Raw genomic sequence first — 13,670 nt, forward strand, 5'->3', positions numbered from 1 at the left:
GAGAGGAAAGGAATGCTAAAGCACGTGAGAATGTTGATGGGACAGTGTAGAAGAGCAGGCTGGCACAGAGAGGATCCTAGACACAAGCAAGGCAGCCAGGATGATCAGCAGTCAGGATACAAAAAGTGGGGGAGGAGCCAGAAGGGGGAGGGGAGGAGCCACTATATGCAGGGCCTCCTGCTCCCTCTTCAGTCACAGCAGGCCAACATTGTGGCTGTATGTGCCAAGAGAATTCCACATAGGAGATATTTTGTGACTAGAAATGACATGAAAATCTGATACCTTGATCATTCTCCTTAAATAGCCTATTTCAAAATTATCGTTATTTTTTTTTTAAATTAGTGTGTGCTGTGTGCGTGTTTCTGTGAACATATGCCACAGGTACTCAAAGAAGTCAAAGAAGGGTCCTGGATTCCCTTGGAGTTGCAAGCAGTCATGAGCTGGGAAACTCGGGTCCTCTGGAAGAGCAGAAAGCACTCTGAGCCCCAAATAGCCTCATTTAAAAAAAAATGATTTTTAAATGAAAACTTTAACAATCAGCAAAAACCAAATGAACGAAAAGATAATGATATAATAGACCCTTGTACTTGCCATGAAGTTTCTACAGTTACCAATTTACAGCCCATTTTTTAGCAGAGGTTACTCTTTCTACAACCACCTGCTAGAGCTTATTCTAGGTCTTAACCAACTAGACTTTGTCAATATTTTATTTTCTGACAACAGTCTGGCAAAAATAGGTTATTTAGCTCAATTTTAGAGATCTACACACAGAGAGAAAGCTAGTCAAAATTTTACCTGTGCTTTTGACTTTTGACACCAAGTCACTACTGTCTCACTGGACATAAGAGTTGGAAAGACATTACCATCACCTGTTAACATTCTGTTAAGAAATTATTTTCCCCCAATATAGATTACTTTAGAACAATACAGAATACAGATGTTTCTGCATGTGTGTGCAGGGCGCGTGTATGTAGAAGAGCACACTCACTGTATGCACACGCACACAGAGCTTGAAGTCGACGCCAGAGAATCTTCCTTGATCACTCTCACTTTATTCATTGAGGCCGGGTCTCCTGAACCCAAAGACTGCCACTTCCATCTGGACAGGATGCTCAGCTTTCCCCAGGGATCCTATCTCTGTCTCTTAAGTATTGGGATCACTGGCAATCACCAAGCCTGTAGACTCCAAATTTTGGTCCTCCCATCCCAGAATATGGTATTTTAATGCCCAAGGCAGAGCCAAGAAATGTGGCTTGAACCTTTAATCCCATCATCGGGGACACTGAGGCAGGAAGGCTGCACATGAGATAAGCTATTTCTGAAAACGGTTTAGCCTTCCTTCCCATCAGTTGTCTCTCTGAGTGTTGACTGGATGTTGACTGACACAGACAGGATTCCCGTGGTCATCTCACTGAGGAGGAAAGAGAAGCTTATGTATCCACGTACTGGATTATCCATGAAAATTCATCTATAGTTAACACTGTAGATGCCGCACTATGACTAATTCTAAGAACACACTTTTCTGCAGCTCAGAAAATGGACTTTCCAGCTGTTACAACATCTTCAAAGAGTTTTCACCTGAATTTGTCTAGGATTTTTTGGCTTGCGTGGCTGAAGGTGCTTCACCAATATCCCTGGCGTGCATCTGCCTGCGTGGCCAGAGTCCCCCAACCAGGGTACTTCGTCTGTGAAAGCCGAGCCAAGGACTGACTTGTCTTATCTGCTTGTGAAAACTCACACTGAACTCCGTCTTCTCGGGAGTCCTCAGACCACTACTGTGGTAGCAGGCCCAGGGCACAGGCAGAGCAGGAAGTGGAAGAGAGCCGCACATTCAGAACTTTATCAGAAACCCCGTGGCCATCATGGTCTCCCGGACTGAGCCTGGCTCTAGATGCCCAGCCCCCCCCCCCCCATTACCTGAACGCAAGTCCATCTGAATGCAAGCAACTAACCTCCCTGGCGAAGAGTCTAGTGAGGCCAAGGCTAAATGCTCTCAGGCACTGAAGCCGGAAGCAAGCTTCAGGAGCCAGCAGCTCACTGGAGAACCACAGCACTAAGCCGTTCTGCATAGGACTCATGTAAATGAAGTGCAAAAGAGCCCATGAAGGACTGCTGCTAACTACAGGAAAAGAGGCATCTGAAGCCAGCTCCCGGGACCACTGGGAACACAGAAGGGTGACAGTATGCAGAACCCCAGGCTGAATAAGACATATCCAGCAAATACTCCTTGATTGGAGCAGTCACAGACCCTCGGGCAGGCTTCACAGTCTAGTTACACCCTCGGTGCAGCACACCAGAGAGCCAGTAGGGATGAAATGGCCAGCCCAGCTAATATCAAAACCAGTGTGTGAGGACGAGGATAGAACATGATCTGAAGAGAGGAGACACCCGAGGCAGAAAGGTCTCCACTTCCTGAGGTCCAGGAGCCCAGTGATGGCGGCTCACACGCAGGAACAGACCACAGCCACTCAGGAATAACCAGGATTAATTTAAGTCTAGTAACTTGTCAGGGTGTGAGTTCCAAGACAGGACGACCCAAAGAACAAAAACAGGCCACTGAAGCATCAGGCTGACTGGCGAGGTGAGTGGCCACTGCAGTACTCCTAGGATGGATGGAGCTGTTGCGGGGCCTCTGTCTCGGTGCGAGAGGCCCTGGTTTCAGTACCCAAAACCACACAAAAAGGAGAATGATCATGTGCAATTTAGAGAAAATGATCCTAAATAAAAGGATAAAACTTCTGATTTGGAGTTTTGATAGATAGCCCAGGTTGGCCCTGAACTCACCTTGGCCCTCTGAGGGTTCGGATTACAAATTTGTGCCCCGGGGCCCAACTTCATAAGCACTTTCTCCAGGTTGGGATAAGGCTACAAAAGCTGGAGTTTAGAGACCTACGTTAGACCACAAGGGCACATGAAGGGTAGAGCATCCTTAGCAAAACAGAAGAGCTCCTGGCCTCCAGATTTTAATATGCAGAAACTTTCTTGTAAGGTTCTCTGGCATATGCAGCTAAACCTAATACTAACGATCACAAGCTTACTGAAAGAAAACTATCGAAAGCAAAAATCTGCTCAAGAAAGGGTTTCTTTTTCTTTTCTTTTTTTGGTTTTTCAAGACAAGGTTTACACTGTAGCTTTGGAGCCAGTCCTAAGAAAGTGTTCTTTCAGAGATAAGGCCACAATATTTGCTAGGTTTTACTCAAGCAGACAGAAAATTTTTTTGTTGTTTTTTGTTTTTTTTTCAATATATGCTCAGAACACAATGAATTAGCTTACACTGGGTCCTGTAGCTGGATAAAATTTGGTTAAAAAGTATTTAACCATCTCTTGTAATCAGGCAAGACTTCCAAGGAAGGGACTAGGACACCACCTCAGCCACATAACCTTCAACATTCAATCTGTCCTGCCTATAATATATGCTGGGGCGTGGGTGGCACAGAAATCGTGGGAGTGGCCCAGGCCCACCCATGACTGGTCCAGGTGGAGACCCATGCCCTGAGAGGGAGCTCACCCCCGGCACTGTCTGCAGGGCCAGGACCCAGAGGCTAGATGACCCAGAGACCTAGGATAGACAACCAAACAACAACAAACGTAATGAAATGAGTCCTAATGATATTCTGCTACACTCACAGATTGGTGCCTAGCCCAGTTATCATCAGAGATGCTTCACCCAGCAACTGATGGAAACAGATGCAGACCCACAGCAGACATTAGGTGGAGCCTGGGGAATCCTGCGGAAGCAGGGAGGAAGGAAGTCAGAGAGGTCAAGGACACCACAAGAAAACCCACAGAATCAATTAACCTGGGCTCATAGGGGCTCAGAGACTGAACCCACAACCAGGGAGCCTGCACAGGGCTGACCTAGGCCCTCTGTATATATGAGACAGTTGTGTAGCTTGATCCTCTTGTGGAGCTTCTAACAGAGTCTGACTCTTTTGCTGGCTTTGGGACCCTTTTTCTCATTCTGGGTTGTCTCTTCCAGCCTTAAACTTGATGTACCACGCTCTGTTGATATCCGCGGGAGAGGCCCTCCTCTGAACAGAAATGGAGGAGGAGCGAATGTGGGGTGGTGCAGAGGGAAGGTGGTGGTGGATGAACTGGAAGAAGAGGAAGGAGGAGAAACAGCGGTCGGGTTGTAAAATAAATTTAAGAAACGTATTTAACAACTCTATGGACTGTTAAGTTTGCAAAGGGACTGGGTTAGATTCCCAGCACCCACATGGCTGGTCTGTAACTCCAGTTTGATGGGATATGACACCCCCTTCTGACCTCCTTGGGTATTAAGCACACGTGTGGTACACAGACACACATTTGAGAAAACGCTTATACACATAAAATAATAAAATAAGGAAATTTTTAAAAATGCACAAAAATATTTTGAAGACTGAAAAATATTAGTGATATAAAGGTGGTACAACAAGAAGACCTGAGGTCAGACGTGGTGGTGCACACCTCTAATTCCAGCACTTGGGGCGGCAGCAGGAGGATCACAAGTTTGAGACCATTCTGGTGTACAGAACCAAGGAGAAAGTAGTTGAGAGAAATCATGAGTCATCATAACAGAATATGAGCTAAACACATTTCTTAAAGTGACCATATAGTTGGATACTGTTTTTTTTTTTTTTTTTTTTTTTTAGCAAAACATCTAAGCAGACTCAAGCAAGAAATAGAAATTCAGTCCTTTCTCAGGAGAGGCCATGCTTGTGTGGAACTCACAGACAAACAGCCAGCCAACCTCCTAGCTCTTCAAGAAACAAAGCAGCCAACATCAACTCTTAGGAACACAGAACACTGTTGTAGAATATTATTTTAAGGTGTGTTACTCTGTTTATGCTCTTGAATATTTGTCTAATGATGCAAAAATGTGTTTGACTAAGTAAAATTCACCTGCGGTCAGGAGGCTGAATCAGCATCTAGCTGACAGGAAGTGGTAGGAAGAAGCCAGGTGCAGAGGGTTTTTAAGAAGGGGCTAGGAGAGGCAGTGAGCTACTTGCTATTCAGCCTCTCCGAGGAGCAGAATTCTACCTCCGACATTTGAATCTTGAGTTCCTTAGAGGGACGAGATTTAGATAAATTCAGCTGTGGCTACAGCGGCCGCGGCTGGAGTTGCAGTGGCTGATGACAGCAGTGGATTAAAAGGCAGCAACACTTTACAAAGAGGACATTCCAGGGACCTTCAGTTAATCCCATGCACAGCTCCTAGAGATGGCCTAGGTCAGAGCCTCAGAAATCCCTACTGTTTAGTTCAAAGGGTTTTGCCATAGTCTGCATCTTCAATGTCCCTTAAGGACCCACAAGCCAATCTTCACTCCCAGCTCAGTACCTCAGGGGAATAAACTTGTTTTTTGTTTGTTTGTTTGAGACAGGCTGTCCTGAACTCACAGAGATCCACCTGCCTTGACTTCCCAAGTACTGGGATTAAAAGTGTGCACCATCACTGCCAGGCTGGAAATGAACTTTTAAGAGGTTGGACCTAGTGGGAAATGTTAATCTGGAGTGTAGCCTCCAGCCCCTGGCATGCTGGGATTTGGAATCTAGACTAAGGTAACTCCCAGGCCAGGGGGCTGGGATGGATGCCTGGGGCTGGAGGCTACACTCCAGACTTAACACTGGGTAATCTGCTTGTTAAGTCTGTGCAGAACCCCAAATGAGACAGTGGACTGGGAAGATGGCTTGCTGGGTAAAAACACTTTCTGTATTAGCAAGAGGACCCGAGTTTAAATTCCCAGGACCCACATAAAACCTAATCAGATCTACATGTTTGTATGTGCCTACAACCCTAGCATTGGAGGGCAGAGGTAGGTGGATCCTGGGAACCAGCCTAGGATGGTGAGCTTAGGTACAATGAGAGATCCTGTCTCAATTTAAAAAATAAACAAAAATAAAATAAAAAAACAAGTAGAAAGCAATAGAAAAAGACATCTGGTATCCTCCTCTGGCCTCGATATGTATTGGGGTACAGTATAAGCACTGCAAATACATGTGTGCATGCGCACACACTCATACGTCACATCAGGAAAAAAATGAAGACAGTAACAGTCAGAAAGACACCAACTGCAAGTGCTCAGGTAATGGAATTAGATGACATCCCTCTAGATTTATATAAAATGCCTTAAATATTTATTTCCCTCATTCCTCCATCTCTAACAATGAATATTCGGTATAGTCACCAAATTCATCCTCTTTTCTCAAGTATTTGCCTGTAGTCAAGCTAGTGAAAATTACAAATGCAAACATTAGATTCTTTAATATTTCATATGATCTTCAGTTCCATTTTGAACTAACATTAGAACATTCGAACAGGATTGGACATGGTGCTATGGTCCCATGTGCCCTTCAAAAGTTCACGTATGCGAAAAATTAATCTATTCTTATATTCCGATGATAGTTGAGGTGGCACTGCCATGATGGGATCAGTAGCTTTATAAGATGACAACGACAGGCACAGCATACACGTTTGCCCTCCTTTGCCTTCCCATGCCTTCTGCCATTTGTGATGCCGCAAGGCCCTGAGTTTTGACTTCCCATATTCCAGGACTGTTTGGGTTTTGTTTTGTTTGTTGTTACAGAGTTTACAACCTGTAGTAGTACGTTATAGCGGCAGAAAGTGAAGGCAACCCCATTTGAACGTTTAGATTGAAAAACTAGTCAGGAAAATCCCTTACAGCGAATGGCAACAGGCAACAGCATTAAACACTAAATCTACAATAGTTTAAAGCAATGTTGTAACGGTGTTAAAAAAGAAAGAGAGAAAGAGACCGTGGCAAGGAACAGATGTAGCGACATTTGAGAACGGCCAGTGGCAACTGTGGAAAGCTTTGTATCTAGCTCGGGAATGGGAGGGTAGCAACCTGCAAGCAGGTGTTCTGTGAAACCAGCAGTCTGGGGGCTGGAAGGCAACACTTCCGTTGACAGCAGAGAAATCTGGAAAATTCAACCGTTTCTCAGATTGTGAGACTGGATGGCACATGAACAATGTGATCTAGACCCCCGTGAAGATGGAGCTTCTTTAAAAAAGCTGTAAGCTGTTTCTATATTTATCTGATGGAAGGGTTTTTTTTTAATGAAGTCATGAAATAATCAAAAACGTTGGTTAATTCATCTAACCCTGAAGCAAGGGAATGTTTTCCTTCTTTTTTTCCTCTGTTTGTTTCTTGGGAATGAGGAACAAACTTAGGGCATGGTGTGCAATCACCCTACCTCAGAGGGGGAAGCACTTTCTCGAGGGGGGGAAGGATAAAATATCCAGGTGGCTCATAAGGTAAGGAGTTCATTTTGATTCTGTTAAAGTTTTAATTACATAAATTATATAAACAAGTCTATGCTTAATTAAGAGGAAATTTTTGTAGCATGTTACCACAAACATTAATTTCCCTAAAATATGTCTACCCTTTAATCACTTATTAAGAAAATAGACATTACGTAGAAAAATAAATTAACAAATATGAACAGTTCAGAGAAAAGGAAAGTGACTTACAAACCAAGGTAACTGACATGATTTCTAACCAAAGAAATAAAAATTACAACAGGACAAGTTTCAGTCACTTATGGGTAAGTTGAAAAGTGGGACCCCTTCAATGGTGATGAAGGCCAAAGAGACAGCACACTCATTCAAATCAGAGGACCCAGACAGAAGCAAGGAGGGATCGCCATGCCTACCAAGCCAAGTGATGAGTGAGCGGACCCTTTGCTGACACAGAAAGCTAAACAAGATAAGCAAGTAATACTTTTTAGATATCCTTGAATTATAAAGTATATCTTAAATGACTGGTATCTAAACTTTTCAATATGTAAATTACTTTTTGATACACACTCTAAAGTGGTTGCTATCTATATGAACAATAAACTTCAATCTTGAAATTTAATCCATGATATATCCCACAAAAGTTAAAAAACAAAAAACACCTAATCTGAATTTATTGGCAGCAAATTTTGCCTGGAATGAGAAGATGCAATTAACTGTCCTTCTTCTGTACAGGCTGAAGTTTGCATACTCATACATTTCATCAGGTTTAAATTTTGGACACGCCCCCGCCCCTCCCCCACCCCCAAGGCCTGTTGGGAGGTGGAGCAGGCACCCAGGAATGTTCCACTAGGCCTCAAGGGTTCTGGATTCAGAATTGTGAACCTGAATAACCTTTCCCTGAAGACGGTCAAGTAGCAGGTGGTAAAGAGGGCTTGTTCAAGAGTGGCTTCTGATTCATCAGCCTGAGCATCAATTACTTGCCTGAGAGGCTTATGAAAGAAAGTGTTGGCTATATTCCTCGTGATCCAGGTCAGAGAGCATTACTGACTACCTCCAGCCAGCTGCCTTTACAGTTGGCTTCTGTGTGTAGTCTTCTTGGCTATAAAGGCCACGAGCTGTAAATTCTTAGGATTATCAGTATCATTACCAAACAGCAGCCGCTGGTTTCCATTCCATTTTCCTGCACCTTGGGAGCAGAAAAAGCTAAAGCAAAATCATTCGGCCCAACCTGAGTGGCCTGCACATTCTGTAACACTATTCTGGCGACTTAGGTCCCACTTCCTGGTTCTCTGGAAACGGAAAAGTAGCCAGATGACCTATAGGTTATCTTTACTGTTTACCAAGATCGTGTATAAACTGTATGTGAAGTTACAAATAACTCTTAAAAGTCCTAGAAAAGTAAGCTCCCCGCAGGCAGCACGGGTTTTGTGCGTATTTTATCTGAGGCTCTGTTTCCAGCGTCTAAATCGTTGGTTATTTAACAAAAAAGCGTATTGATTAATGGAAGAATCTTGGCCATGACAACTCCAGGAAAGACTATTTCATAAAGGAATGCTAAGTATCGAGAGGTAAGGCAGATACTATGAGTTACAGAATTCAGGCAGACGGAGGGTAATTCCAAAATGGCAATATGCAGGAACATTTTCGGCAGATAAACTATTCAAGGATAGGGAGAAACTGTCACTGTCCCCAGCTTAAGTTCCACACGAAAAGGAAAGTAATATTCTAAATAAAACGGACTCGGTAAGCACTACATTACAGAGCTCTGCATTACAGAGACAATAAATGCCTTCTTCCTCAAACGCTTCAGAGGAAAGGTACTGAAAGTTCTTCCACACCGGATTTACATAGTGTGACCCGGGAGTCTGTTTGCACAAGGCCTGGACCCACGCCCCCTAAGCGTCCCCAGCACAAAGTAGCCGTGAGTGACTATGAAGGTGTGGCGGTAAACCGACCTTGAGGGCACGGGCCAGACAGGGGTGGGGAAGAAATCAGGGTTGTTAGGGGACGTCAGCGGGAAAAGAGGCAGGGCAGAGAGAGGAGATGACTTGGGGGAAAGAGAATTCAACCCAGGTGCTGCCACTGGAGACAAGCGGCGATGCAGGGGCAGAAATTGAGGGTGGTAGAACTAGACAGATGAAAAGCCTGCAGGATCTAAGTGGTCGCCCCAATCTAGTGGCGTCTGGCTGGGTCCCTAGACTGGAGAACGCCGGGCCGGGGCAAGTCAGGAGCAGGCCAGACTAGCCACGTTCCTACCGGTTGGTGTGCATCCGGACGCAGATCCTGGAAGTCCGAGCCGTAAATGGCCTCCAGGGCCTGCAGCTCATGGTCTTGTCGCTGCGAATAGCTCTCCTGCGGCTCAGCCCGGCCGCGACCAGAGGCCCCGCGGCCCCCAGCCATGGCGGCCGGGGCAGGCGCAGCGGCCTAGCCGAGGTAGCGGTGGTGCACGGCAGGGCTACCGGGCTCAGCCGGCGCCGTGGCCGAGCTAGGGGCGTGGCTCTGCGCCGGGGCGGCGCTTTGAAGGCAGGACCTCCCCCCCACGCGGGAAACCAGTCTGGGGCGGAGCCTCGGCCAAAGGCCGGCCCAGGGGCGTGGCTCTGCGCGGGCGGGGAGTGCTGGGGCGGAGCCTAGAGCCGGAGAAGCGGAGAAGGCATCCCGCGTGACTTCGCCCCTAATTCCCAAGGCCAGAAGACTTCTAGAAGAACAGGAGTCGGGAACGCTTTACCCTAATCCTCAGGGATGGAATTGAATCGGGAATTGCAGGAACACGTGGGAAAACAAATCACTCAGGTTGGCGTGACGAAGACACTAGTTTTCACAAAACAAACCTGTAGTAGTATAAATAGGTGCTTGTGAGGGGAAGTTTTTAAATGACAGATTAGTTCTTTTTTTTTTTTTTTTCAGATTAGTTCTTAAGTCACGTACCTTACCCGACTTCCCAGAATGAGACTACTGGGAGTAAAAATCACAAATCCTTTTTCCACATTAGTACCCTTCAGTCATCTCTTGAGCCATTCCATTTAATATCCCATGCATGCGCTCTGGCCCCTCTGAAGTTCTCTGTTTGCCTTATCAACTGACAAATTGTGCATTTTAATGAGCTACACTCCCACGAAAAGAATCATCCAACCAGTTAGTGTAAATTTAATGTAATCTGGACTGTTCATTTAAGTTTGAGCTTTCTTTGTGTTGCATCTTACCTTACATGCAGGTGTGTATATGTGGCCTTATGTGGAAACGTATATTTTGAATTGGTATTACTCTTGTAGTCTTCCTGCTTCATCCTCCCCAATGCTAGTATCATGAGACCATGCCACCATTACTATCTGACTATATTTTTTTTTCAAGCATATATGTAACCTATCTATTCAGACATTGCAATTGCTTTGTTGTTTACATGCTGCAGCTTGATTCAGAAAAAAAAATGCATCAGCACCTCAAGTTAGGTTTAGGTGACATGTCTCTGTCCATCTTGTTTGCAACTATGTTGTCCATTTAGTAATGATTACTTAGGCATCTCACTGTTATTTATCCCTTCTGTTCAGACCACATAACGCAAAGGCCTCTTAAGAACCATCTGGCAGTGGCTTTAATCCCAGCACATGGGAGGCAGAGTCAGGTGGATCTCTGTGAGTTCGAGGCCAGCCTGGTCTACAAGAACTATTTCCAGGATAGGCTCCAAAGCTACAGAGTAAACCCTGTCTCGAAAAACAAAACAAAAACCCAACAAAAAAACAATCTTCTCCCTGCTTTGGAGACTTGTTTCATGTCCAGTGACCACTGGCTGGGTCCACAGCAGCACTTAAGAAAAGTGAAGATCTGGATTCCAGCTCTCACATTCAAGTCGTCATCATTTCCTCAGTTTCCCCTAGGCTGCTTCCCATCTCTCCCACCACTGCAGGGCTCTCCGCTCAGCCGGTCTTCATCCTTGTCCCATGCTGAGCAGCTTTTCCTATTGCAGCCAAAGTAAAGTGCCTATGTCACAAGTATGGTCACATCATACCAGTCTCTAAAATTCTTCCATTTTCCATCAGGTCTTTTCCCATTAAAAAAGAAAAACTCATTACAAAAAATTTCCAACACAAAAGCAGAGAATACATTATAATAATCCTGTGTATTTGTCACCCAAGTCCAACAACTTCAAATGTCTCACCAATATTGTTTACTTTTTCCTTCTTCTAGAAATGTTTTAAATATCAAATATCATATTTTTTCCTCTAACAACACATATATGTGTAACAATAAAGACCCTTTGAAGCCAATATAAGGTGATCCATTTACCATCAAATGTAACACTTTCTGGATGGGAAGACGGCTTAATAGAGAAAAGCACTTGCTGCCAAGCTTGAAATTCCAACTCCCAGACCCATATGGTGAAGGAGAGAATTGACTCCCACATGTCCTCAGACCTCCACATGTGCCCCATCCTAATAAATAAATAAGTGTAACTTTAAAATTTTAAAAATTGAATTCTAAAAATGTAACAATTTCTTTTGAGGTGAAGGAATTTGCTAGAAAATGAATCCAGGACCCCAAGGATGCTAAGCCTATAGTCTACCACTGAGCAACAGGCTTAGAATGATATAACATTTTTTTAAAGATTTAAATTTTTTCAAGTTTTTGACTTGTGAATCTTAGTGCTCCTAAGGGTCGGATCCCCTGGAACTGGAGACACAGGAGGAGCTGGCATGTAGGTGCTGGGAACTGAACCTGGGTGCTCTGAAAGAAAAGCAAGCGCTAAGAACCACTGAGCTGTCTCTCCAGATCCAAACAACAATTAAAAAAAGAATTCAACACCCAGTTTATAATTAAAACTTGCCATTTGTCTAAGGTTGGGACCTATACTGGATGCCAAATCTGTGAAGGATGTAATCAAAACAATCAACAAAAATTGTAAGGGTGTGGATAAGACTGAAGTATTATATCAGTGTTCGTTTCCTGACTTTATTAATTGTACTTTGGTGTTGTGTGACAGTCTTTTCCTGGGGTGACACAATACACACACGACACACTTCATCCCAAAGTAACAAATGCACCAATGTCTAACTTGGTGAACCAAGGAGTTTTTATTGGTGCTACTAATAGGAATATGGGTGATGGGTTACTTACAAGGACCAGGGATGACTCAAAAACACCCCCCTCCCTCACCTCCCCCCCTCAGCAAGAGCAAAGGCTCTGGAAGTTACTACATGAGCTGCCTGCACACCTTGTAGGTAGTTCCATACTCCACAGACCTAAAATCTCCCCTCTCTGGAGTCCCACAGGTCAGTCTCCTCCCCAGAAGTTGTTTACTCTTTTTTTTTTTCTATCACTGGAGAGGGGCATGAGAATCAGTGACCTTTAGTTTATTTCTCAGGGCTCCTGAGTCTGAGGGTGATGTTTCCATTCAGAGGAAACAATGTGATGTCTGTGATGATGTAAACATGTTGCTATGTCCTGCTTATCAAGAAAATTTCACTGTAACATTAATGGATAATAGAAAGTTAAACCAGCAATTTGTTCCAAAATAATAAAAAATATAAATAGGGAGAGAATGATAAGTGTATTGTCCAGTGTTGACCACTGGAGAATTTAAGGGAAGGATCATGTGAGTTCTTTGAATGAGTCTTGCAACCTTTATGCAAGCTTGAAATTAGTTTAATGTCAAAATTTCAAAGTAAGAAACCAGAAATTCTCAAGCGTATTCCAAAGTGGAAACACTGTATCGCCGTTAGTTCCTAGCCTTCCAGTTCCTTGATCTTGACAGGAACTTGTATCCGTGGTCTTCAAACTTGAAACACAGTGACAGATGTGCACCAGTGCCTTATTTACTGTTTTGAAAAGAAGCATCCTTATTTGTTTGATGTGGGAGTGATTTCTTATTAATAAAGAAACTGCCTCGGCCCTCATAGGACAGAAAATTAGGTAGGCGGAGTAGACAGAAGAGAATTCTGAAAAAAAGAAACTGAGTAAGAGTTGCCATGATGCTCCCACTCCAAACAGACGCAGGTTAAGATCCTCTCTGGTAAGCCAGCTCATGGGCTACACAGAATATTAAAAATGGGTTAAAACAATATGTAAGAGCCAATAAGAAACTGGACCTAGCCGGGCCAGACAGTGTTTGAAAGAATACAGTTTCCGTGTAATTACGCAGCCCTGCCGCCACTCCTAATTTCAACAGATGGCGCCCAGACGTGATGGGCTAAATCCACTTAAAAACCTGAGAAGGCTTAAAAATAAGGGAGAGAGAGTTTAACACAGATTTTTGCTGTTTTGTTGGTGGCGTGCTGTAGAGAGATTCCTGATTCAGCAACAGCAGCAGAAAAAAAAAAAGCTGCGTCATTTTAAAGCACGGCTTCCTGGTGCTGTACTGCCAGCGTGAACTCTGGCTTTAAAGCATTTCAAGGCTTTTATGGGACTGGATGTTTCTGTTCCCACTTGGGATCGG

At 44.2% G+C, this 13,670-nt stretch overlaps 1 protein-coding gene across 5 annotated transcripts in view; it reads right to left on the bottom strand.

Annotated features, from left to right (window-relative positions):
• Positions 1 to 9,740, bottom strand: part of Eif2ak4 (eukaryotic translation initiation factor 2 alpha kinase 4) — an 87,133-nt gene extending 77,393 nt beyond the window's left edge. For 2 of the 5 annotated variants that reach the window (XR_007590072.1, XM_050132227.1), the window contains exon 1: positions 9,500 to 9,740. Coding sequence is in view for 3 of the 5 variants with exons in the window: in XM_050132227.1 (XP_049988184.1) it covers positions 9,500 to 9,643 (144 nt within the window). In the remaining 2 variants the exon portion in view is untranslated. The remainder of the gene's footprint in view (positions 1 to 9,499) is intronic. The other 3 variants (XM_050132205.1, XM_050132212.1, XM_050132219.1) reach the window with 3 other exon arrangements.
• Positions 9,741 to 13,670: the final 3,930 nt, after the last annotated feature.

Source organism: Alexandromys fortis, unplaced genomic scaffold, assembly GCF_014885135.2.
Source record: "Alexandromys fortis isolate MF-2015 unplaced genomic scaffold, M_Fortis_MF-2015_v1.1 scaffold_6, whole genome shotgun sequence".
NCBI classification, from domain to species: Eukaryota; Metazoa; Chordata; class Mammalia; order Rodentia; family Cricetidae; genus Alexandromys; species Alexandromys fortis.